The sequence below is a fragment of the Procambarus clarkii genome, chromosome 47 (genome assembly GCF_040958095.1).
Source record: "Procambarus clarkii isolate CNS0578487 chromosome 47, FALCON_Pclarkii_2.0, whole genome shotgun sequence".
Taxonomy (NCBI): domain Eukaryota; kingdom Metazoa; phylum Arthropoda; class Malacostraca; order Decapoda; family Cambaridae; genus Procambarus; species Procambarus clarkii.
In genome coordinates this window covers 21,381,637-21,405,379 of record NC_091196.1, presented here as the reverse complement: position 1 = coordinate 21,405,379, position 23,743 = coordinate 21,381,637, and the positions used below count along the sequence as shown (strand labels likewise).

The window sequence follows — 23,743 nt, the reverse complement described above, 5'->3', positions numbered from 1 at the left end:
CCCCCTGCCATCATGCTACACCCTCCTGGCCCCCTGCCATCATGCTACACCCTCCTGGCCCCCTGCCATCATGCTACACCCTCCTGGCCCCCTGCCATCTTGCTACACCCTCCTGGGTACACAACACTGTATGTCTTTAGCCTTACATTTCTGCTTTGCCTCACTCTCCATCATCAGTTTTCCTATTAATTTTGGCTTGATAGTGGTCCTGAATAAACCAAAACATTGTTACTGTTCACTTTTATAATGTGTTCTTTTACTGTTTTACATAACTAAATATTCATATTTTGTACTCTTGCATTTGTAGGTAGACCATTAATTTTATGGAATTAAAAATTAATAACAATTAAATTTGTATATAAACTTACAATAATAATACAAATATGAGACTGTTACGGGATATTTATGCAAAATTTAAGGCTTGCAAAATAACTGCAGAAAGTTTATTATAATTTGCCGTTTTAGCCTTTGGCATCTTGAAATGATTACAGCAAATTTTTAAATGATAAAGTTTGACTTAAAATTTTAATGTTTTCTTTATTAGTGGGACTTATTAGTAGGTAATCAATAATAAAAAAAAAAATTAAACTTTCAAGTAAATACAAAAATTATAATGGCATTATTTCTGTATTTAATTCTACTTCAAAGATAAATTCAAGTTGTCAGATAAATATATTTTAATGAATGAATTCAATATTTAATCCATCATTAGCATGCTTTTGAAAACATTCAGTGTGGCTGACTATATTACATTTTGATTCTTTACTCAAAGAAAACAATGACATCCAGCATTGTTTAAAAACTAATCCAAAATATTAGAGATGTGAGCCTATGGTATAAAATTGTTCACCGATTCAAAAGAATTAACAATAATGTTTGCTAAGACTAAACCTGATTAAACCCGATTAGTTTTCAAGGTGACGTACCCATGGTAGCTGGTGTGTACTGAGCCATGAAGTGCCCGGGCATAGGGTAATATTCAGCAGTAGGTGGCGGAGGTGGTGGTGGTGCCATTGGATAAGGAGTCATGTTATGTGGGTACTGTGGTGCCTGTCCAAGCCAGTGTGTGTGTGTTACTGTCGCATGGGTAGGCTGCTGCATGTGGTTGTGAGGGGGAGGAGGAGGATGAGGTGGTGGCATCATGTGAGGTTTAGGAGGTAGTGGTGGTGGTGGAGGAGGAGGAGGATGATGTGGTTTTTGAACAACATGATTGAGACGTTTCATGCAGTGATGCTGCATCCCAGGCTGAGACACTTGTACTGCTGCATCTCCACAAGAAGCAGCAGCAATAGGACCCTGGTGGCTCATGACTGCTACACTTGATGGATGAATAATGGGTGCAGATGGAGCGGGTGGCTTTTTCTTGCGTTTAGATCCCTTTATCAGCCTCGGACCCCCTCGGCTTCCAGCCTCATCTTCTATACTTGTCCATATTGACTTTACCTATTTATTTAAAGCATAAAATATATATTAGAAATTCTCAAATTTCATAGGTTATAAATAAGGGATATAAATAAATATAAAATACAGTACCAAGATATTTGATAAAACATAAGTTTAAATAAGTGTTATAAATAATGCACAAAAATTATTGAATTAAACTTAATGAAGCATGAAATTTGAGGCAGTCATGTGAACAAAAAATTGTGGAATCGGGTAACTGGTATGATGTAAGATGGTAAATCGAGGAGAGGAAAAATAAAGCTTTGAATGTAATAAAATGCTCTCTAATGGTGGGGCCTCTCCATATCTTCCATGCTTCATGCTGGTGAAGCTATGCCTCAGGGAGAAGTACCAAACCTTTTCATAAATTTGCAATGGTCTGGATGGTGTTTCAGTGTATCCATCTCCCATGGGTCTCTGCTTTCCATCTTCATTTGGGTTGTGATGTTGTGGTTTGTTACCTCAAGAGGATTACCTCAAGAGGCCTGTTCATTCCCTACCCCTGTGGGACTGGATTCTGAGGATAGCCTTGTTTCTAGCTTCTTGGGGTATAGTCCTCAGTGTGGTTTAGATTCAGGTTGTGTTGAGCATTCTCATAGATGATCTTTCTCACTTCCATCCAATATCAATAAAATGGTTCATGGATGAGGCCTCCTTTCTCTGGCTTTGCAAGAGGTTCAGCCTTCTGCAAGTTGGTCTGTTTGCCTCCAGTATATTGTGTGTGGCATAATTTCCAGATTGCGAGGATTTCCGCTCCAAGCAACAGCCTAGTGGACCAAACTCTCACAAGTCAAGCCTGGCCTTGGACTGGGCTTGGAGAGTAGAACAACTCCCAGAACCCCATCAACCATGTATCAACCAGGTTTTGTGGTGGATGCATTTTGAGGAGGGAGGATTCAAGTCTCGACTCTTAGTAGGCAAGAAGAGGTCTCAGTGGCCTGGTGTATCTTCTTCAGGCTTGACTGGACCAGCACTTGGGTCAGGGAAGCTAGTGAGAGGCCCACCAGAAAAGAGCATTTCATTACATTCAGTGCATGAGTTTTGGCTATACCGACATTAAATGCAAACTTACCTGTTTTCCATACATCCATCTTGTTCTTATAACAATAAATACTTTATCTATTCTTCGATTATATATTACTGAGCTGTCTCGGATTTTTTTTCAGTTGGTTCCTTCTACTTCTTCATTTGTACATGCTTACTGAGTAGTCCTCATTCATTCCACACACACTACTTTTTCAGTGTAAGAAAGTGGAGTCTATTTCAGTTATAACTAAACAAGCATCTGGCATTCTTGGCTGAATGTTTTAAGCGTTCCTTCAGAAGTCTTAGTTTGATTATTTATATTTGTTTGATATATAAATATAACATATATTTCTGTCATACTGTGTTAATGAAGTGGGATATAAGATTAGGTGTGTGATTGTTATGAAAAATACTTTTCAGTTGATTAAACTGCTATTCATAAAACCAAAAATGAAAAAGAAATTGGCATTCAACTTACCGTTTGCTTAGAGAGTGTTATAACCTTACGGTGTTCTTCAGGTATAGCTGTCGTTCCTAATCGTTCACTTATTATAGTTTCCCATACACTTGTTAAGTGCCTTGCAGTTTGAGAAGACTTCATCTTCATGATAGACAAAAGGGAGACAAAGTAGTGATAAAATTCTTGCGTCATAACTATATCTGTAAAGAGGAAAATTGCAGGATTTTAGACGGCAAAAACATGAACTTGCTTCACACGGGGAATATAAATTATTAGACCCCTTGACTTGCATATCATTTGTAAAAGATACAAGAAAAATACTCTCTTGCATAATATATATATATAAAATGATCAAAGAAATACATCCTTGCTTTATGTCATATACAAGTGATCAAGGAAAAAGTACACTATTGCCTAACATGTATTAAACGAATGATTTGATGTGACAATTTTGTTTTGAGATTCAAAGTGCAAAGCTGTCACATTGTCCCTCTATTGATCTATTAGTTGGCTACACTTGATATGTTTAGAAAGATTGGTTATAGTGAGGTCCTGATTTGAGAGATGTCACTACTGTATTTACCAAATATAAAGTAGTGACATCTCTTCAAGATGTCAACTTCAAGAACAAGAGGTTATAGATTTAAACTAACTAAACAAAGCTGCCGAAGAAATGTAAGAAAATTCACTTTCGTAAACAGAGTGGTAGACGGTTGGAACAAGTTAGGTGAGGTGGTGGAGGCCAAAACCGTAAGTAATTTCAAAGTGTTGTATGACGAAGAATGCTGGGAAGAAGGGACACCACGAGCATAGCTCTCATCCTGTAACTACACTTGGGTAATTACCCACACACAACAATATGCCACTCGATATGGTTAGAATCATGTGAACATAAAATACACATTATTGAATGCCATATCAAAACCTTAGGTAAAAATGAATATATATAATGTGCTAGTAACATGATGTAAAGATAGAATGGACAGAGAAAGAAAGATGTATAATGAGATTCAAGTTTCCATTGAACAGTAGTTAACACAAAAACTCACACATTAGAAATATGAAAAGTAAAAACTTTTTGTGCCATCCCACATTATCATGATGTTGAAATGATGGTCCAGGATGGACTTAAATGACCTGCCTTTCTTTGTTTCTAATGTATTTGTTGGTATAATGGTTAATTAATTGTTCCAGCCATGTTACTGTGACTTTTACTGAATGGGAGTGTTTCACATGCTATCAAGTACAGTATCAAAGAAGTGTGTGGCAGTATGCTGCAGAGAAAAATATTTAAAAGTAAATTATGTATGAATTCTAAGTTTTAGAACAAAAATACTGTTGAAAAGTTCTTTTGTACCTTAACTCGCACCTAATATTTGGCTTACAATACACATTTTAAAAACACCCAAGATACATACCTCCATACATCTTGACATTGACTGAAGCTTTAGCAGTAGTGTCATTTCTGAATGATGCTCTGGCACTTGGATGAAAAAGTGTAAAGTTACAGTGATGAGTTTTACAGTCTAACTTGCGATATATCAGAACCATGGGAACAGGCAAATCCATACACCGTCGTTTCATTCGAGCTCCTTTGAAAACTATTTGGCAAGTCTGGTCCCCAGGGGAGGCCTTAAAAAGAGAATAATAGATTTAATAAAAACAACTGCCTGGAGAGCACTTTTTTTTTTTTTTTAACTACAGTAAGCAGGCTCATTTTAACTAAGGAACCAATCTGACACAATAATCACACCTGGTAAAACTGAAGAAGCATTCTGGAGTATAGGTAAATAAGCTCCCATCAACATTCATATAACTGTCATTAGCCAGATTTGTTTATATTAACATTCATAATGTGGATAAGGATGATATTTATGCAGCATTAAAATTTGCATAAAAAATCATGGTATGCCATCTCTGATAAAAGAACCATTATCACAAAGCAATAAGTATAATTTTGATTTTCCCTGCATTCAACAGCAAGAAGGCTGTTTAAATCTCTGCCAAGATGTCTCGGTGTAATAGCCACAAGTGGACATCACCTGTGTCATAATATTTGCCAACAAACCATAATGATGCCTCGGTAAACACACGACTTGACTGCAAAGCTGAACGTTGTGATAGGCTCAAGGGTTGTAAATTGTCTAACAAACTTCAATATGAATGAAAATGTGATTTCATGTGTGAGGTTGTGTTATGTACGGTTGTGTGTGTCGTTGTATCTTCTATGGTTTTTCGTGTGAAGCTGTATGAGTGTGTGGCAGGATCGTGGGTGTGGTTGTGTGTATGAGGCTGTATTAAGTGTGGTTGTATTGAATGTGTAGTTATGTTATGTATGTCTTGTGTATGTAATTTATTAAATATATTATGATGTTCAAAATGTCTTATTACCTATAACATACAGCATTCACACCCATCATATGTGTTGTATTTGAATTTAAGTATTTCTTGCTGCCTACGATATCTTTTACAATAGTGCTTTAACAAATAATTGTTGTACTGTAGGGATGAGCAAAATTTGAGCTTTATTTTGGTAATACACCCACTAAACTGTTTAAAAAGGAAATGCAGCAGAATTTTTATTAAATGAAAATAAACGGAATAAAAAAATTTACAGTAAGACTGCCATGTACTGTCATGTCTCAGCCTGGCTTGGGAAAATCTTGCAGCACACGGGAAATTCCAACCATTAGAAAATCTAGAAAATTCTACTTCTCAAACAAGACTGGCTCCAGTTCTGAATTACCATCTTGGCTCCTTGTAGCAGGAATAAGAACAAGAGTCCGTGAAGAGGAGAGGAAGAGAGAGAGAGAGAGAGAGAGAGAACTGTGGGAATCCTCATGAAAGGAGCAAGCCCAGTTCAAACACAGACATTCAGAAAAACATCCAACGTGAAGCTGAGGAGGTGTAAGCTTGAATTGGAAAGGCAAATAGAATACATTCCCCACCTGGAGATAGAAGCTCTCCACCTTGGGAATTAGATCCCAGGATGGGTCAAACAGCAACCAAGGTCTCTCTCTTCAGTGCCCATCAATAGCCTGGAAGGTCTTCCCAACACATTTGTCAATAGAGTTTGGCTTGAAACTACCATCCCTCTTCTTCCCCGCACACTTTCCAACCTGAGCCTAAGGCTTTGGTTTAGAGGTAGCCCTGGGATGCCAGTGCAGTAAGCTAATGGGAGCAATTAATGCAGACAAATGTAGAAAAATGTAAGTATGGAAGGTGAAATAAGGGTAATGAGTGGGAGAAGAGTGATAGGTGAGGTAAACTAGTAAAAAGGTAAAGTTAGTATGGACGCAAAGAAATTACAGAGTATAATACTCATAATGTTGATATGTACAAGTTAGTCATGTGTAAAGAGCACAAGCAGTGGAATATATGTATGTGCAGTGAGTAAATAAAGAAAGTATAGGTTAGACCTATAATATATATAAATGAATTTAGGTGGATATAAATATGTGCTGCTTCATATGGGCCAATAGGCCTTCTACAGTTTTTTTTATTCTTATGTACTTAGGCATCATTGAACTGTGTTGTTATACTATACCTTATGACATGCCGGAGGTTTCCAAGCCACTCTCTCATTTTTGTCATTAACAGTAAAGATGTCATATGGCACCCTCTGAACTACTTCCTGCTCTACAGCAGGTCCCAGCGTAAGAGCTTTATACTTCGGAGGTTTCCTCTTTATTTTTGGCTGCGATAATCCATTCACAATAGGTGCATTAGATACCCCCACAGGTACTCTTGTGCTAGTTCTTTGAACCCCTGTTCCACAACAAGTCTCTTGAATTTCCACAAGGCATTCTACATAAGCATCAGAAGACATACCCAGATTTAAAGAGTATGGTGTGCAGGTATTGGTGCCCACTTTAGGCTGATTTCCATCTGTTCCATTTACCTCTGGTGTGGCTTCATCCTCTGTTGCTGCAAATTAGTAATCCTCATAAATTAAATAACATTCTGATTTGGCAAAAATAATTAATAAATTTACTCAAAGATAGTTAAAAAAAATTTGATGTATTACACTGTATTGTGTAATACATTAAATATATTTAGCAACAATTCTGTACATCTTCATTTACTGTGGTCATGATACATTGGTGACAAACATCATTATCATCATAACCTACACTATTAGTCCTAGGCATCAAAAAATAAATTAACATTTGCAATCAATGTTAAACATAGGTTCCTAGTCCAAAGATCAATAATACTGTACTGTGTTACAAGACTCATCAGGGGGGGTCAAATGGCTCTGTCCCAAGCTTTTGTGCCTCCTTTGCTTTCCCATGGATGCATTTCTGGGTCTTGGTTTGCAACCTGGATATGTCTCCATTGCATAGGTGTTCTGTCAGTCTGTACTTCCCTAGCTGTGGTTCATGCAGACTAGCCTTGATTACTGCTGTGGGACTGGGATCATGTGTCTGAGATGAACCACAACTTATTTGTGTACAGATCATCTGCTTTTTAGTTGTGGTATGAGGTCTCAGTTTCCTCCCGATTGGTGGAGATTTCCCCCTTGTTTTCCTTGTTTATCTCGGTGATATCTTTTCTGCAGCTGTTAACTGTGCTCAGTTTATGTCTGCCCTTCTCTACAATTCCAGGGATGGCAGTGCCAATTCCAGGTGCTTAAATTGCCTTTGAGTGTGATGGACTATAAATTCTGCACACCTCAGAGAAGATAACTCCTGTCGGGCAAAGGAGTTGCAAGTGAGCTACCAAGAAAGATAGCCCTGACATATTGAAGGAGTGAAACACAGAACCCTAAGATTGCCATTAAAACCTCAAAGACAAGCTTTTGAAACCTTTGGTGGTAAGAATTGCCCCCAAAGGTTACTGTCCCAGTGCAGCCCACCAGGGAGTTAGAGGGCAGCTCTGCAGAGGATGGGTTCAGTCAGAGGTGGACACAGTCAACAGCATTGAGTGCAGTGGCAAGATGGCAGAGACTGGGTGTCCTGGGTATCCATCTGGTGGCAGTTGGCCAGAACACTATTAGGATATTTACTATGCAGAAATTATCATTTACTTTGTTTACCTTAGTGCATAATGTCCTTCAAGCAGTCACTTGTTTTCTTGCAGCTATCCTTCCTGGTGGGTTTTTCTTCAGTTTTGAGTTGATCTCTGATCCCCAAGCTTCTCCTGCATCATAAAATAATCCAGATTCTGATCTTCCAGTAGTAAAGGGTGGGTCTCAAAGGCCTGGTGCAACTGGGTAAGTCTTGTCAGTACCAGCATTTAAGCCCTGGGAGCTACTGAGGGGACCCTCCCAGAAGCAAAGAAACATCATGAGAAGAATGTGAAATTCCTTGAGTGACAATGCAAGCTTAGCACCAAAGCACTGGTCTGGAACGACATTTTTTTTTTTTTTTTTTTTTTTTGCAAAATCAAAGCTACGTTAAAGACAACGACCAACAACTACAGAAAATATATCTCTAAGGCTGTTGACCTTTGTCAAACATCACCAGGTACAGGAGTCCTGAAACACAGCTTCAATGGACTGCAGCTTTCTCAATAGCAGGCAAACGACTGGTACACCACATCATGAAACTAACACTTTGCCAGAATGCAATTAAATATCAACCATGTTACTGTATTGTAAAGGTTTTAATTAAAATATAATGCATATAATCTGCCATTGAAGAGCACAGCAAGGTGATAGATGGATGCCAGGATTAATAATGTGGGTAACCCACTCCTCCGACCATGTTACGGTGATAGTGAGGTCTTCTGGTGGTAGGCAGTGAAGCCTTTGAGCTACTATCAGTAGTTTGCAGAGCAATAATTGGTGGTGGGAGATGTTTTCATGTCCAGAAATCAAACACTCAAGTAATTACTTGGTTGATAATGACTGACACATTTATTTTCTCCAGTGTTAGTGTTAACAAATAAAATCCACTGGAAATTTATATAAGTTCTAATATTCTATTGAAATTCACCTGTAATCTTAACTGTGAGCACAGCACTTGTCTGTAGGTGTCAAAATAACTCATGGTATACCTCTAGCTCTCTTCTTAGCCCGACATTTTGCTGCTGCTACTCTTCTGAGAAATTTCCTTCGCTCTGTTCTGTCTAGGCCTGCTAAATCTTCTTTTGAATATCCTCTCTCCTTAAGACACACAGATTTCTTGAGGTGCCTCCGAACATTACTTCCCTCATGAGACCAGTACCCACAGTGACCACAAGCAAGCAATACATCACCAAACACTTCTTGGCCCATTAACATTACCTGAAAAATTGAAAATAATTATATAGTAACTTAACACCGAGTCAATTGGTGAAGGATAATCAATGGGAGTTCCATAATTTGATCTTTCAGTTACTCGTCTTTATATGTAACCCGTGAAATGGTTTTAAATGTGCTTTATAAGACTACAATTATGACTGACAAAAGTTAGCATTGAATGTAAAAAAAAAAAACACCCTTCTCTGGTGGGACCTCCAGAAGCACTCTGAGCTAAATGCTGGTCAAGTCAAACCTTTTGAGAGATGTATAAGGCCTTTGAAATCCACCCTTGTCTACCAGGAGCTGGGACCAGAATCTGCCATGCTCTACGATATAAGAGAACTTAAATCATAGAGATACCCACTAGCCAGCTACCTCATTCATGACCTGTATGAGCAGAAATCCCATAACTTCTAGGGGAAAAAAATGAACAGGGCAGGGGACATGGAAGCTACCGAGTGTCCCGCAAGAAAGTGTTCTATTGCATTCAACGGTTGGTTTGAGGAAGGATTCCCTTAGTAGCTTCCAATATTAAACACATTGTGGCCCATGGTAGAGAAGGCCAGCTTTCCCGAAAAGGAAGAAAAAATTAATAAAACAGAAAAGATGGACTGGGCTTGTCCACTGGAAAAGGAGACAAGATAAGGAGGCCCATGGTAGAAGAACAATAGCATGGTAAAAAATGCCTCAGTGCAACAGAAGTGCAATAAGGTTGAGGGACCAAGATAAGCCAATAGTTAATTGTGGACCACCTGAAGTCCAGAGCCTGGATAGGATTTGGCTATGAATACAGTATATTGGCATCGGTATGTCATCAACTGACAATCTCAATATTATCTATTGCATAAAGAAATCCAGAGCCCATAACCCTTGATAATTGTCCATGAGGCAAGGGATACTGGCTACCTGAACCATATGCCAATAGGCAGGTTGGCCAGGCATAGAGAAAGCATCTGAAATGAACAAACACCCACCTCTGATTTGCACCACCTGGCAAGAGAAAGCACATACAGCCATTGACAAGAACAATTAATTTTACCCCTTTTGGGTAAAGGGAAGGGCCTGACTGCACATAGAGTAGATTAGGTAAGATACCCACAGGCATAATGCTAACTACTGTACTATTACTCCCCATCAATAGTCCTCACATTGGGAAGAAAGCTTATATGCTACCTGGAAGTGAGATGATTTTAGAGTAGTCAACTTGAAGAGAAGGAGAAAAGATAAATCTGGTGGGGCTAAAGAAGTGCAAACCGATCACCAGGAAAGATAGTCCTAACCCACAGCTGCAGAAAAAATGTAAAAACTGGGCATACAAAAGGTGGGTGAAAAAAAAATACAAACATGAAGCTGGAAAGGGAAAATACCAAGCAGTGGCCCTGTGCAAACCTAAATGTCCTAAGGTTAGCCAACACCACTTATCTGAAAATGTGAAGCTAAATGTGGGCCCATCAGAGATGTGTAACCCAGGCAGCACCAGCTGAGTGAATGAGAAAGCAGGGACCCTGGGATGCCCTCTGGTGGCTGATGGGTGTATCATGGCTAGTATGTTTACTCTGCTCCTGGAGAGCCTTGTTGTCCTCAGGGTTATTTTCTCCCATCACCTCAAGAGTCAAATTCTGTTCCTGGCTCCCAGTAGGCTCGAGTTTGTCTTGGAGGCCTGGTAAAATTCCGTAAGGTTTGGCAGTCTCAGAGCTATAGCCCGAGGAGCTATTGAGGAGACCCTTTCCAAAAAGATGAATAATAACATAAGTGAAGAGAAGAATACTTTTTAGCATATTTATGGAGCTCATAAAGCCAATGAAATGGTTCTTATGGAACACTCAAACAAACAATGTAAATATGAGAAAATTGGAACATGCATAGTTGGGAAGAGCTATTGGACCGAAGGTAATAAATTCAAAATGGGATTAGTTTGAAAACACTAAAACTAGAAAACAGTTAATAATAAAAGTATTAAATATTATTCCATTGTCAGAAACAAAACTTGAGGAGAGTATAATAGAGGTGTTATTTCCAAAGGGATATTCAATTTATAAATTTAAGTGTTTTCCTAGTACTGGTATAACCCAATGAAAATATTGAAAAAGTCACCTAGTCACAGAAAGTTGTGCTCTGATAGCACTAGATTCTAACTAGCAGTTGTCCAGACCTCTCCATAAGGAACAATCAAGTGGAATAGTTAAGAAATATAGTACAGATATGATTGCAAGATATCCTGATGGGAATGAATTTCATACCACAATATAATAAATATTAAAAAAATTATCATACTTTTCGTCCTCCCTTTTTTCTGATGCCACGATTTGTTGATTCATGATTGCGTGTAAAAACCCTGAGAAGAAACGGTTCCTCTTCTTTGATAGCATATACTCGATGAAGATTTAAGAACTCTGCAGTAAACCATTCAGTTATCTGAAAAAATTTAATTTATTTAACATTTGCATTTACTGTATTTAATGACTACTGTATAGGGAGATAGTGTTTTGTAAGCCATTTCCTACATAAGGTGTGAAAATACATTGCCTAAATGTCTCCATTATCCCAATTTTTAATATCCAGCTAAAGCTTATATGTATATTATATTTTCACAACAATGATGATACAGTAGTCAAAAAGAACTGTAGAGTTTGTAAAATATATTTTTTGAGTAAAGAAAAGATAAAATCAGGCTAAACGATTTCCAATGCATCCTTTCCAACTAACCACCTGAGTGGCAAATGCTCTCTTCCCTCAAAGTAATCCAATATCTAAATACACAGCAGATGTAGCTTAAATGTAAATGATCATAGACAAATAGGGTCAGAATCATTTAAATTCTCTTCATCCTATACAGTAACACATTAAAACAAATACAGGAAGTTGAAGTATTTATGGTTCAAAAAGGTCTTGTGGAGCTATGGACACCTTTACTCAATATGAAAAATGGTACCTGCACTGTATCCTGAAATATTCAAGACATTAAATATTGCCCACAATTATGTTATTTCTATTTTGAAGTGTTTGTCTATTAGACAAATATTTCATGAATTTATATTAAAGTACAGACCCTAAATGTGTGCCAAGGCTTGAATTTAAACTTATTTGGAGAGTACAGTACATTAGGTACAGAACAGGGTTACTATTCAAGATGTTATTTTGCATTTAAATTTCATTAAGCTGTCTTACTTTGCATGAAGACATTGTTTTTGTTGACAATAAAGTACTGTATTGATTTATATTACAATGATTTGGTTGTAAAATAAAGCAAGCATTCCTCTCATTTATATTATTTGGTGTTTTAATGTTTTTGTATATTTATGACCAAATAATTTGTGGGTAATTCCTTGCAAGTATTGCTGACAAGGGAATAGTGTTCAGAAGGCAAATTGTGTATTGTCACTAAATCCTAGCAATCTCTCACTCTTCATATTGCTTATTAATTAAATATATTAAAATGCACATGTTATTCATTATTTGTCTACTGAACTACTACTGTACTACTACTTAGGGCCATGTGATTTGTCTACCACTGTAGTATTTAGAAAAAAAAAATTGCCGTTTTGTATGAGCCTTAAAAATAAAATAAAATAATAATAATTCATTGTGTTGCAGGACAGGCAGTCAGTTTATACATGCAGTACATGTTAGGCCTGTATCAAGGTCCCGCACCAGGGTTGAATTACTGTACTGACCCTCACCAGGATGAATCCCTACAAGCTAACCCTTGACTAACTCCTGTCACCTAATAGTAAATAGGTACTATTTAATGTTAGGGGCATTAGGTGATAGGAAAATATGCCCAATCATTCCTGCCCTGCCCAAGATACGAACATGGAACTCTTGATTCCGTACTACTGGGACTCTTTGGTTTCATTAGTACATGATTGGTACAGTATTCATGTACCAAAAATGTTTGGTATACAATGCTATACTTCTTGTTAAGTTTTTATATCATTATTTCGATAGGCCTAGTAGTTATAATTACACGCTATATTACAGTACAGCATTGTACAGTACAGCATTGTACAGTAAACAAAAATAAACAAGCTTTTTACTGTTTAATGTGTGTGGAGGCAAAGACTGCCTAGCACTGCATAACTTGACATTCTCCTTTTGATTTTGATATAAAAAATATGCAACAATATTTATTCTAAAATTTATCTATCCTTAAATATAGCAAAGAATAGTCTTTGTACATTGGAAAACTTAGTCGAAGAGATGAAGTATAGTTCAAATTAATATACTGGAAGGAGACTTCATTGTATGTCAGTCACTCAACACCTTTATGCAAATCCTCAGCTGGGCTCAATATAGAGGCACACAAATCTTGTACAGTACTGTAGAGATGGTAGGAAACAGAAACTTCTTTCTTGCAACTTGCCTTTGCAACTTACCTTTGATGGATTAGTTTTGTCAATATCACCTTTGCACCCTATATACAGCAGACCTGAAATAAAGAATTTTGGTAATGAAAATTTGTAAATTATGTACTGTAATTCTGTACTGTACTTAATCTTAGTACAACAAAGACAAAGCATTTGTTAGTAAAGATTGTCAATAACAGGGGTAAGACAGGAGAGTACAACACAAGGCTCCATAAATTAATACTGTACTCCCACACTGACAATACATAAATTCAGATTAGAATATGTGACCACCCAGAATGAAATGAAGTCCCTGACAAAATGTGTGTGTGCATATGCCAAGCTACTTTGGGTTTGGTCTTTATTTTGTTTGAATAGTATTGTTTAGTAATTATCTTATCAAGTGATAAAATTTAATTCTGTATGGTTTAAAGTTAGGGGTTTTCCTATTCCCCAAACGAAGGACACAGCCGCTGTGTGCGTCTGCTATGCTACAATGAGACTCCATAAGCCACTGGCTTAAAAAATACAAACCTGAGAAGTAGATGTGAGGCTTATCAATATTCTAAGTTACATAAGACAAACACAAAAATATTTTATATACATATATTAATGGTAATAACTGATCTATCCAAATGCTACTTACAAAATATAAAATAATTAAAAGCACTTTTGCACACTTACCCCCAGCCTCCTTTAACCCTTCTAAATTAAAAACTACTTTCACTTTATTACTGAGATCATCATATAATTGACCCTTATCAGTAGCAACTATAGAATTCTCATTCTCCTTCTCTCCCTCACACGAACTCTCGGAGAGTGTGGGTTCTCTCACCACGGCTTGGGTAACCTCGGCTTCACTATAATCTGTCCGATTCTGTCTCGTATGTATGTGGTTTTCTGGGTCGACAATCCTTTGGAGAGGCTCGCACAGATCATTATTTAGTATGCCGGAGTCTGTAAACGTTTGATTACAGTGATTCAGTGATTTGATGTTTAAAGAATGGGTTTGTACGCATAATTCAGTGCCAGAGTTTTGAATGGTGTTTCCACCCATGTCGTCTCTCTTGGCCGGAGAATTAGCCATTGCTCAGAGGAAGCCATATAATGTCACATCAATCAAGGCAGACTAAATATGAGGGAGGCTGTGAGGGATGGTGTGAGGGGGAGAGGCATCGTCTGCACCCTATGTTTGTAAACACTGAGGGTGGCTGGGATGATGGGTGGGGGGGGGGGGAGGCGTTCATCTAGAGACTACGGATGTAGTCCCTGATTGTGACGATTGTTGTTTTATTTGTATTTATTGTATTTATTTATATATACAAGAGTATTTACATTCTTGTACAATCACTAGTACGCGTAGCGTTTCGGGCAAGTTTAGTTTTTTTTATAGACCTACAAGGAGCTTTTGACTGCCTCTCATAAGGTTATCCTCAGGTTTCGCAGGCTTTCAGGGAACATATTCTACAGCGGATAACTAATTTTTCTGATCCTGAGGAAAGAAAAAATACGACAGTATGTGGCTTATTTAATAAGTAGTAGAAAACATAAGTAAGATCTGTTTTGCAGAACACGTAAATGAAGTGGCTATAAGATCGTAGCGAAGTATCCAAAATTTGCTTACTGTAGGTAATGCATGCACATGACTGTAAAGCTGCCGCCCAGTTGGGTGGGTGTGCAGCAAGACTAGTAACTGTGTGACTCACCATAGATGTAAAGTGCCTTGTATAGTGACTGTTGTGAGCCTTTTGTTGAATCACTTGTGACATAAAAGATTATTGATGTGTGTATTTGTGTGGGTGATTAAATATGTATGTGTATGTATATATATGTATACGTATATATATATGTACATGTATGTATGAGAATGTGTACATGTATATATAACATTAATAATTTTGTAACTAGCGTCAAAAATTATTTGCTTAGCTAAACGAACTAGAGGGTTCAGTTCCTGAACCGATTATGTGCCTCTGTAATCCTTTACACCACCACCCACGGGATGGGTATGGGGTGCATAATAAAGAAAGAAATTGAATTGAACAATAGGGAAATCTTCGACAAGTCGCAGGCTTCCTGTCCTAGTCGAGGCCACTAGAGATGGCCTTCGGGTAAATACATTACAGAATCTCAAGGCTTGGCTAAAATGTGGATCGCATTATACAAAAACAATTACATAAGCCTACAAGTTAAGCTGCAATTGTGCAATTTTTAATTTTTGTATAATTAACCTATTATCACTGTAAATATTAAAATGGAAAACCATTAAGTCCTGAGTGTGCCTGGAATTTTTTTTTTAGCAAAGTTAGCCCTAGACTTTTTCAAATATTTTATAACAGTTAGCCCTACAATTTCTTTATTATTTTTTAATTTGTAAAGTAGATGGCGCTAATACTTAGGAACAGTTTCGTTACCGAATAATTCATCTCATAATATATCGTAGAGATAAAGGACAGTGTCACAGCTCACTGCAGCAGCATGTAAACAGAACAGTCTCAGCCGGGCGACGCAAAATACAAGACTTACCTTAAAAAGATTCCCGCAAGGTAACTCGGAATACCATTAAGGTACACAGGAGGAACTCATAAGATAAGATGAATCAAGCAGAGATTCGAAAGCTGATCCCGGCGCTGCGAGTGGCCATACAAGGGAAGCACAGGAAGTTCTCCAGCCCCAAGGGTCCTGAGGGCAGACTCCACATGCTGCGCACCTCAGTCTCTCACCTCATCAGAGATGAGAGGATTGAACTATATTACAACCGGGCTGATGAGACTAGAGGCTATGCTGAACGAGTAAGATATTATTGTTTAACCCGTCCTCAGACTAAGTCCATTCCACCCAGCGGTCGACCCTAAAGAGGCATTCATCAATTTTAACACACTGTTCATTCAAAGAATGAATTTTCTCACAAAGATTAATATTATATATTAGCATGTTGTGCATATTTAGACATTGGTTAGATTAGGTGTTTAAGTTCTGTTGCCGATTATTTGTATTTGTAATGCGAGGGTGAAGCATTTACAGCGTTGTCGTTCGAACAAAAGTTGTCAGCGAAGTACTTGTTCCGGAAGTGTTTGGACGTCATCAGTTGAGTCGTGTGTATTCATTCATAAACAGCGGGTTTGGCCTGTGCACAATCACTTTTGGTCTTTGTTTATGAGGACTGGCTATATTGTTTGTTTGCAGGTCACTTTGTACCCATGACGATTTGCCAACATTTTAAGATATATAACCTAACAACATATATATGAGGTAAGGTAGAAAATTCAATAGGTCCGTCTAATTACCCAAAGCTACCCAAATCTACTCAAAGCTACCCAAAGCTTATTAACAATGTTTAAGTAATGAAGAACTATGATATACTTACTCACTATAATGGTGTTGAATGTAGAACATGGAAAATTTTTTTACTCTGAAATAATATCTTTTATAATGAAATTAGGCTAATCTAATTAACAAAAGCCACAACATTGTCGCTTGGAGTGTCAACTTCCTGTGCCGTCGCCTGCCACTTAGTTTCGTCTAATTTTGTAATGAAATTATATTTCGGGGTAAAATTATGTTTTTTTTCATATTTTACATTTGGCACCAACATTATAGTGAGTAAATATATAATTTCTTCATTACTTTTGTAATGCTAGGAAGCTTTGGGTAGCTTTGGGTAATTAGATGAAGAGATTCAACTACAAACGAGATCTTTGACAAGCCACCAGTCTCTTGTCCACCTCCAGTTGAGGTGGACAAGGTCTGGCCCCCCAGGTAAAATAATCCCAACACTAACCTGTAATAGAAGTAAATCTGTCCCCTTCACACTGGACACGGGGAAAACACAAGTAAGTTTAGTTCCTGGTTTTATTATCACAGAATCCCAACCCTATAATAAAACCCCTGGCACTGCCTCTTGACATTTACTTTAGTCAGAATCCCCCCCCCCCCCCCCCCTTTTGATACAGATAGACCTACCAATGAACACTAGGCAAACCCAAAACTTATGAAGGAAGTACAGTGCAACATTCCGCTTGCCTCAAAAAGTACACTAAAGATTTTTTCAAGCTGACTCCCACTAGACACAACCACTGTGGAGAAGGCTTTGAGTTGTCTTCATGGACAGACATTAAATTTATAAGAATGGTGGTCTGTAATTAACTGAAGTAAAAAAACTTGGCTGCAATTAAAATCTCTGCAGTACACACAGTCACCATGTCCTACAGTTAGCTACAAATTGAATTTGGCGTCGTGACGCTGCCACTGACTGTCCAAATCTCGTATAGTAATGGTTACTTAACAATTGTTTTACCCCCACCAATTTTTTAAAATAACATCCCATATATGATATAACTTTCTGGCTGTTTAATAATTAACTATTTTATCCCATTACATCTAGAACCACCCAGGAGCTTACATGGTATAAATTCATAATTTCCTTGGCAGCACAACTGCTCAACTATAGCTCAACTGCTCCCACACTCAACAAATACTCTTTAGTTGTTTGTAATATAATTTTTCATTAACCAAGACCTACCTTGGTCATAACAGCAAACTAATACTTGGTGGGTCTTGTTGAAACTACTGTAAGTACATATTGCTTGGAATGGTTTTTTTGAGTGTGGATCAATAAACCTTCTGACAGATATTCCATGCCAGATTGAGATTTTTTTTAGTGATTCTATTTCTCGTTGTAAAGACCTGGCAGAGGACAGCTTGAAAAGATCCCTGCTGCATCATGGATGAGGTCACACTGACCAGACTGATACTTTATTAAACTTAAAGCCATTACTTTTTATGATTTAGAAGTTTAATTTATTGTTAGGTTTAAAATTTTGTCTTAATATCTTATATTCTTATTGTTTTATTGTTATTAAATTTTCTATGCTGTATATTAAGTGGTTTTCTTTGCAAGTCCTTCGAATAATAATTTTAACATTATACAGTATTATATTATAATATATTTAACATTATCATAATGTAGATCCATTACATATCTACAGTATTTGTTTACACAGAACAGGATACTGAAGTTACCTTGCATATATTACTGGTAATGTAACTTGATCAGTAGTTGACATACTGTACTTGTGCCTACTGTAGGTGCACAAGCATCATATTAAAGGCAAAATTTATATTTAAGAAAGGCTTTCTGTATTGAATAGATGACACACACACAGTCATCAATAACAATTGACAGTAACGATCCTTAGTAACATTAATTATTACTTTGCAGCTCATTGGAGAAGCCATTAAGTATGGAGACTGTCACAGACAAACAATGGATATGGCTACCTACTGGCTGACAGAGAAGCAGCTTGTTCATAAATTATTTAAAGTAAGTTGTTGTATAAAATACTTAGCAATTTGTATGTTAAGGATATTGTGTAGTGGCTAGTGAGAGGAAAATGGGTTGTTGGATTGATATTTGTGGGTGGGTGGATAGTCGAGTAATATTTGTATGAGGCTGGGTGGGTGGTGAATGAATGCTTGTGTTAATGGTGAATAGACTGAATTTTATTTGAATTTTATTTGCAAACTTTACATGTTATTTTATTACAACATTGCTGAGTATTAATAATATGGTTATATCGATAAAGTGGATAATTAAAATAAATTTGTTCTAGTTTATTTGTACAGTACTACTGTATATAGTATTAAAAGTAAGTATTTAATCCATGTAACTGAGGATAGGAGGCCTACACTTATGGTTATCAAGGCTCCCCTTCTCCCTTCCCTAGGTCAACTACTGATCTTCCCTAGGATCAGTAAGTTGAGGACATAGACTATTACATATACTACAGGAATCCTCATGTCATTTGATGCTTCCTTGGGTATTATAAGTATCCCTCATCATAGATAGGATGCCTGTTCAGTTTGGCACGAGGACATAAGGATACACATGTGTTTACTGTTTAAAAAACAGTAATGCCATTAACACCAATTTTCATATTTACACAAATGTAAAATCTTGAGCTTACATCTTAGTGTTATCCATTATGGTTATACTTACACCAAAGATTTTTTTCTGTTCAGTACCAGTACTGTACTTGAGAACTTGTGTGTTAAAAAGCCTCAGTTTCCCATACAGTTGAGTCCTGCAATTGTTAAAAAAAGCCTCTAAAACTTCCTGTGCATCCCAGGTTTTAAACTTAGAAAAGTTTTTCATATTTGTCCAATCCATGTGATGTTGGAGCTTGCTTAAGACTCTTTATCTCTATCCTAATGTTTTTCTTTTCAAGAATAAGATTACTGTACTATTGTTCTTTCTGTAGGGGTATCATCATCATCAAAGCTTAGCATTTGCACTCTAGAGCACATTTTCTCTGGTCTTTTTTTCATGGCATTATCTGGTTACTGTATATCAAAGGCATTTGACTTCCAACAAACTGATTTTTCTAAATCCTAGGTTCATGCTCTAATGCATACATCCTCATTTTTTTTATTGGTTTGGTAAAATGAGACAGGCTCAGATATATGCAACGGCTTATGATGTAAAGAAATTTTCCACCTTTGAAGGTGGAAAATAGGTAATAGGAAAATTTGGATAGGTGGTTATTTATACTTTAGGTCTGGTTGGGTAGAGAATGGACATATTTGCATGAAACTGGATATTTTGTGTGTGTATGAAGGAATGGTGCTGTAGAGGAACATTATATATAATTTTAGGCAAAGTAAAGATGTGTAGTGCCACTGCCAGTTTACTGTAAATGGGATATGCTGCAGTAATATAATTTTTAAGAATTTCTAATTGTAAGTATATTTTCAGGTTTTAGTTCCACGCTACAAGGATTCGAAAGATTCCTACACACGTATGCACAAAGCTCCAAACTTGTATCCAGGCAGCTTTTATGAACGGTGTGTTCTGGAATTAAGAGGTATGTATTTAATTCCTTACTGTAAATAAGCAGATATCAATAGTAGGTACAAAATCTGAGAGTAGCACTTTCTTTACTGTACTCCTTATTGTTAATAAGAGTTGAGGTCAAAGCAAAAAATTAGTATAATAGGGATTACCTCAATCAGTTGGATGAATTGATTTAACTGTTTAGGCTCACATTGATGGGTGAAAATTTCAACTACAAGACTTGTTAGGTGCTCCATCTAACTTTAGAGGTGGCAACTTGGCCATTACATGTCCAGGCTCCTCTTTTTACCATGCTTAAAGGTTTCATTTTGCTTTGCAGAAGTGCTTAAGGGAACCCAAGTCATGTACTCTTATGAGGAACAATAAATAACATTGAATTTTCTTGAAACTTTACTGAAAACATGTAAACTATAGGAGGACCTGCCAGTTTAAGTTTCACCATTGTAATCTGATTAGAAATGTTAAAATTCAGAAAAAATTGCATTTCCAAAATTTTTTGTCATAGATTATGTGCCTGCTTTGAAATTTCTTTAATTTAGGTGGCATACTAGTCTAAAGTAACTTTGAACTTTTTGAATACTTCAGACTGTGCTGAATATTCTAAAAGGCTTGATGCTTTTTTTTTATATATATCTTGTTCCTGTTCTCAGCAGGTAAGGTATTGTCTAATAGAAAAATTTAAATGTACAGTATTTTTTGTTTTTTTTCCATTTTACTCCAGGTAACCCATTTCCTCCACTTCAACAAAAGGTCTCGTCACGAAACTGGGTGCACAACATTCTCCTGGAAGAAGCATATAGAGAATACAAGACACAAAAGAAAACTATGCAAGAAAATGAAACTAGTAATTGAATGAATTTAACAAAATTCACACTTTACTGTAAATGTTTTCAGAGTAAAGGCAGTTTGAACAAACTTAGGAATTTTTACACAATTTGATAATGGTGCAAGATGGACTGAAGTGGAAACATTTTCCATTTTCTGATGTTTGGTTTGACCATCATATCTTCAGCCACATCACTGTGACTCATCGTCTGCAAACTTAGGCATACTGTATATATATTTGACTTTTGGATGTTATGAAAATTGGGCATTAAAGTTAACAACTGTTCAAATCTTCATAATTATTAAGTTTGTTTTTAATGGTATCTAAAGTTGGAAACCCAGTAATAAAAAACACTGAATATAAAAGGATGTAATATTACTGTTGGTTTATTACGAATAATTATACGGCAGTGACTTCATCTCCCCTTCTTGCGCTTCCTTCTCTCTTCTTTCCTTCTCCCTGGTCTTCTTTTTTTCCTTTTTTATTCACTTCTCACCTCATTGTTCACTTTCAATGTAGAGAACTTGCTATTATCTGATGGATTGATAAGTCATCACCAAGAGCTGACTCGTATTGTAATATGCTGTATCCTCTTTCAGAAGTAAACAAAACTGTATGGTACGCGTTTCCTTACCCTTAAGCCGCTAGCCCTATATTATGTTTGCATGGATAAAAAAAGTAGCCGCAATACTACAGAGTCAAAAACAATATCACTGAACCTTAGGTTCATACCTCCCCAAGATGGCAGAGGAGATGCTACAGGTTGGACTTCACGCATACAAACGCCTCATTCCTCAGCTACTATTGACCACAGCAAGGGTTTAGAAATGTGAATTGACAGCTTTAATGATGTTACAGTAGCATTGAGAAACAAAACATCCATCTGAAGGTTATGATGCCAAACCCTAAGCATGGCCATGTGAGAACACAAAGCACAGCCAAAAAGTGTTATAACCAGCTGAATGCCATGCCACATGCCCAAGAAAATGACTAGAAAAGGCTAGAGCATCTGATAATTGTAACACTGGTACAGTACAACCTTTCCTGAACCACTCAAAGGAACCAAGTGACAGCCACAGAGACTGACAATTAAAAGATCCACTTTCCTGCTGGTGACTTGCTGAAGCACGGTTGATGAAAATAAGTGTTGAACCGCCACAAATAAAAAAAAACACTTCTATTAACTTACTATGGAAGTCACATGAATTTTTAAGAATGGAAAAACAGTACTTGGCTTCGCACCAATGTTGTGAGCATTCGTAAAAATATTTTTTAATGCTTTAAAACATTTCTACAAAAGTCCAGAACTGAGATGGTTCTTATTTTCCCTACTTCAAAAACTGAACTATTTAACTTTGCAGCAGCCATACAGTACTGTAGTGTGAAAGTCTGTGCAAAAAGGGTCACCACCTTGCCATCCTGTGGCATTTGGAGGCACATCTTTAGAGGACCTTGTGACGAACAGCTCAAATGCGAAGAGCACATATCCCCCTCCCAGAGGAACAGGCCTTCCAACTTGGGTGGAAAAACTCCTGGGTGGTGCAGATGGAAACAAGGACCCCTCCTTGCCTATTAGTTTTTATATCATTGTTTTAATGATTTGCAAATCATTCAGCTTGATGCCTTCTTTTGATAATTACTTGCAAATCATTCTTTCCCTCTTTTGCTAGGTATCTTATTATGAGGTTTCTATTTTTTTCTATCCAAAGCTTATGAATCTCTCCCCGAAGCTTCCAAGTCCCCATCAACTCTGCCTGAATAACGTAAATTCTATTTAGGGATGTTTAGAATTAAGATAAGGTACAAGTTCTTGAAAAATGTAAGAACTCTTGTATAGATAAATAAATAAATGAAAAACCCTATACAGTTCACAAAGCATCGGTAACAAAAGCATACTTTTTTCCATTGCCAGGGATTCGAAACCTGTTTATAAGCTTATTGAGATCTTCTTCAGGCTAACTATACTGACTTCCCCAAGAATGCAACTTACAATTAAATAAAAAAAAAATCAAATGTTTAATCAGGTAAAGTACATACATATAAGGTGAGATACAAACATTGATGGATTTATAGATAAGAGCTAGTACATACAGAGCCTAAAGCCACTATTACGCAGTGTTTCGGGCAGGAAAAACACTTAGACTAAAACTTAATACTAATTGAGATTAAAATATAAATTGTGTTGAAAAAAATAAAAAATAAAAAAAGGAAGGGGGAACATGGCAGAAAATAGCAAATATACAATTTGGTCAACAAACAGCATTGTTTAAAATAGTAAGACATGGGTTAACATATGGGGGTAAGGTAGGTTACATGGAGTTAATTAGGTAGGACTTGGTTTTTATCTTAAACTGGTTGGGAGAGATAGTCTTTGGCATGATTGGGAAGGTCATTCAACATTCTGGTTCCCTTGATTTGTAGAGCATTTCTAGTTTGATTAAGTCGTACTCTTGGAATATCAAAAAGGTATTTGTTTCTGGTTACTGCACAATGTGCAGTAGCTTAATAATAGAATAATTTAATAAAAAATAGCAACTAAATTAATCTTAGAGTAAAGGATTTA

General features: G+C 36.9%; 2 protein-coding genes across 2 annotated transcripts; one reads left to right on the top strand and one right to left on the bottom strand.

Moving 5' to 3' along the window:
* Positions 1–63: 63 nt before the first annotated feature.
* On the bottom strand, positions 64–14,712 carry LOC123762926 (uncharacterized). Its single transcript, XM_045749718.2, has 8 exons — positions 14,186–14,712; positions 13,532–13,584; positions 11,430–11,570; positions 8,930–9,158; positions 6,477–6,856; positions 4,348–4,561; positions 2,948–3,129; positions 64–1,443 (listed from the first exon to the last, which is right to left on the bottom strand). Exons 1-8 carry the CDS (start codon positions 14,586–14,588, stop codon positions 913–915), a joined length of 2,133 nt encoding a protein of 710 aa, XP_045605674.2. The 5' UTR covers positions 14,589–14,712; the 3' UTR covers positions 64–912.
* A 1,228-nt stretch (positions 14,713–15,940) lies between these two features.
* On the top strand, positions 15,941–21,797 carry mRpL17 (mitochondrial ribosomal protein L17). Its single transcript, XM_045749719.2, has 4 exons — positions 15,941–16,293; positions 18,723–18,824; positions 20,256–20,364; positions 21,076–21,797. The coding sequence occupies exons 1-4, from the start codon at positions 16,096–16,098 to the stop codon at positions 21,204–21,206; spliced, it is 540 nt and encodes a 179-aa protein (XP_045605675.1). The 5' UTR covers positions 15,941–16,095; the 3' UTR covers positions 21,207–21,797.
* The last annotated feature ends 1,946 nt before the right edge of the window (positions 21,798–23,743 follow it).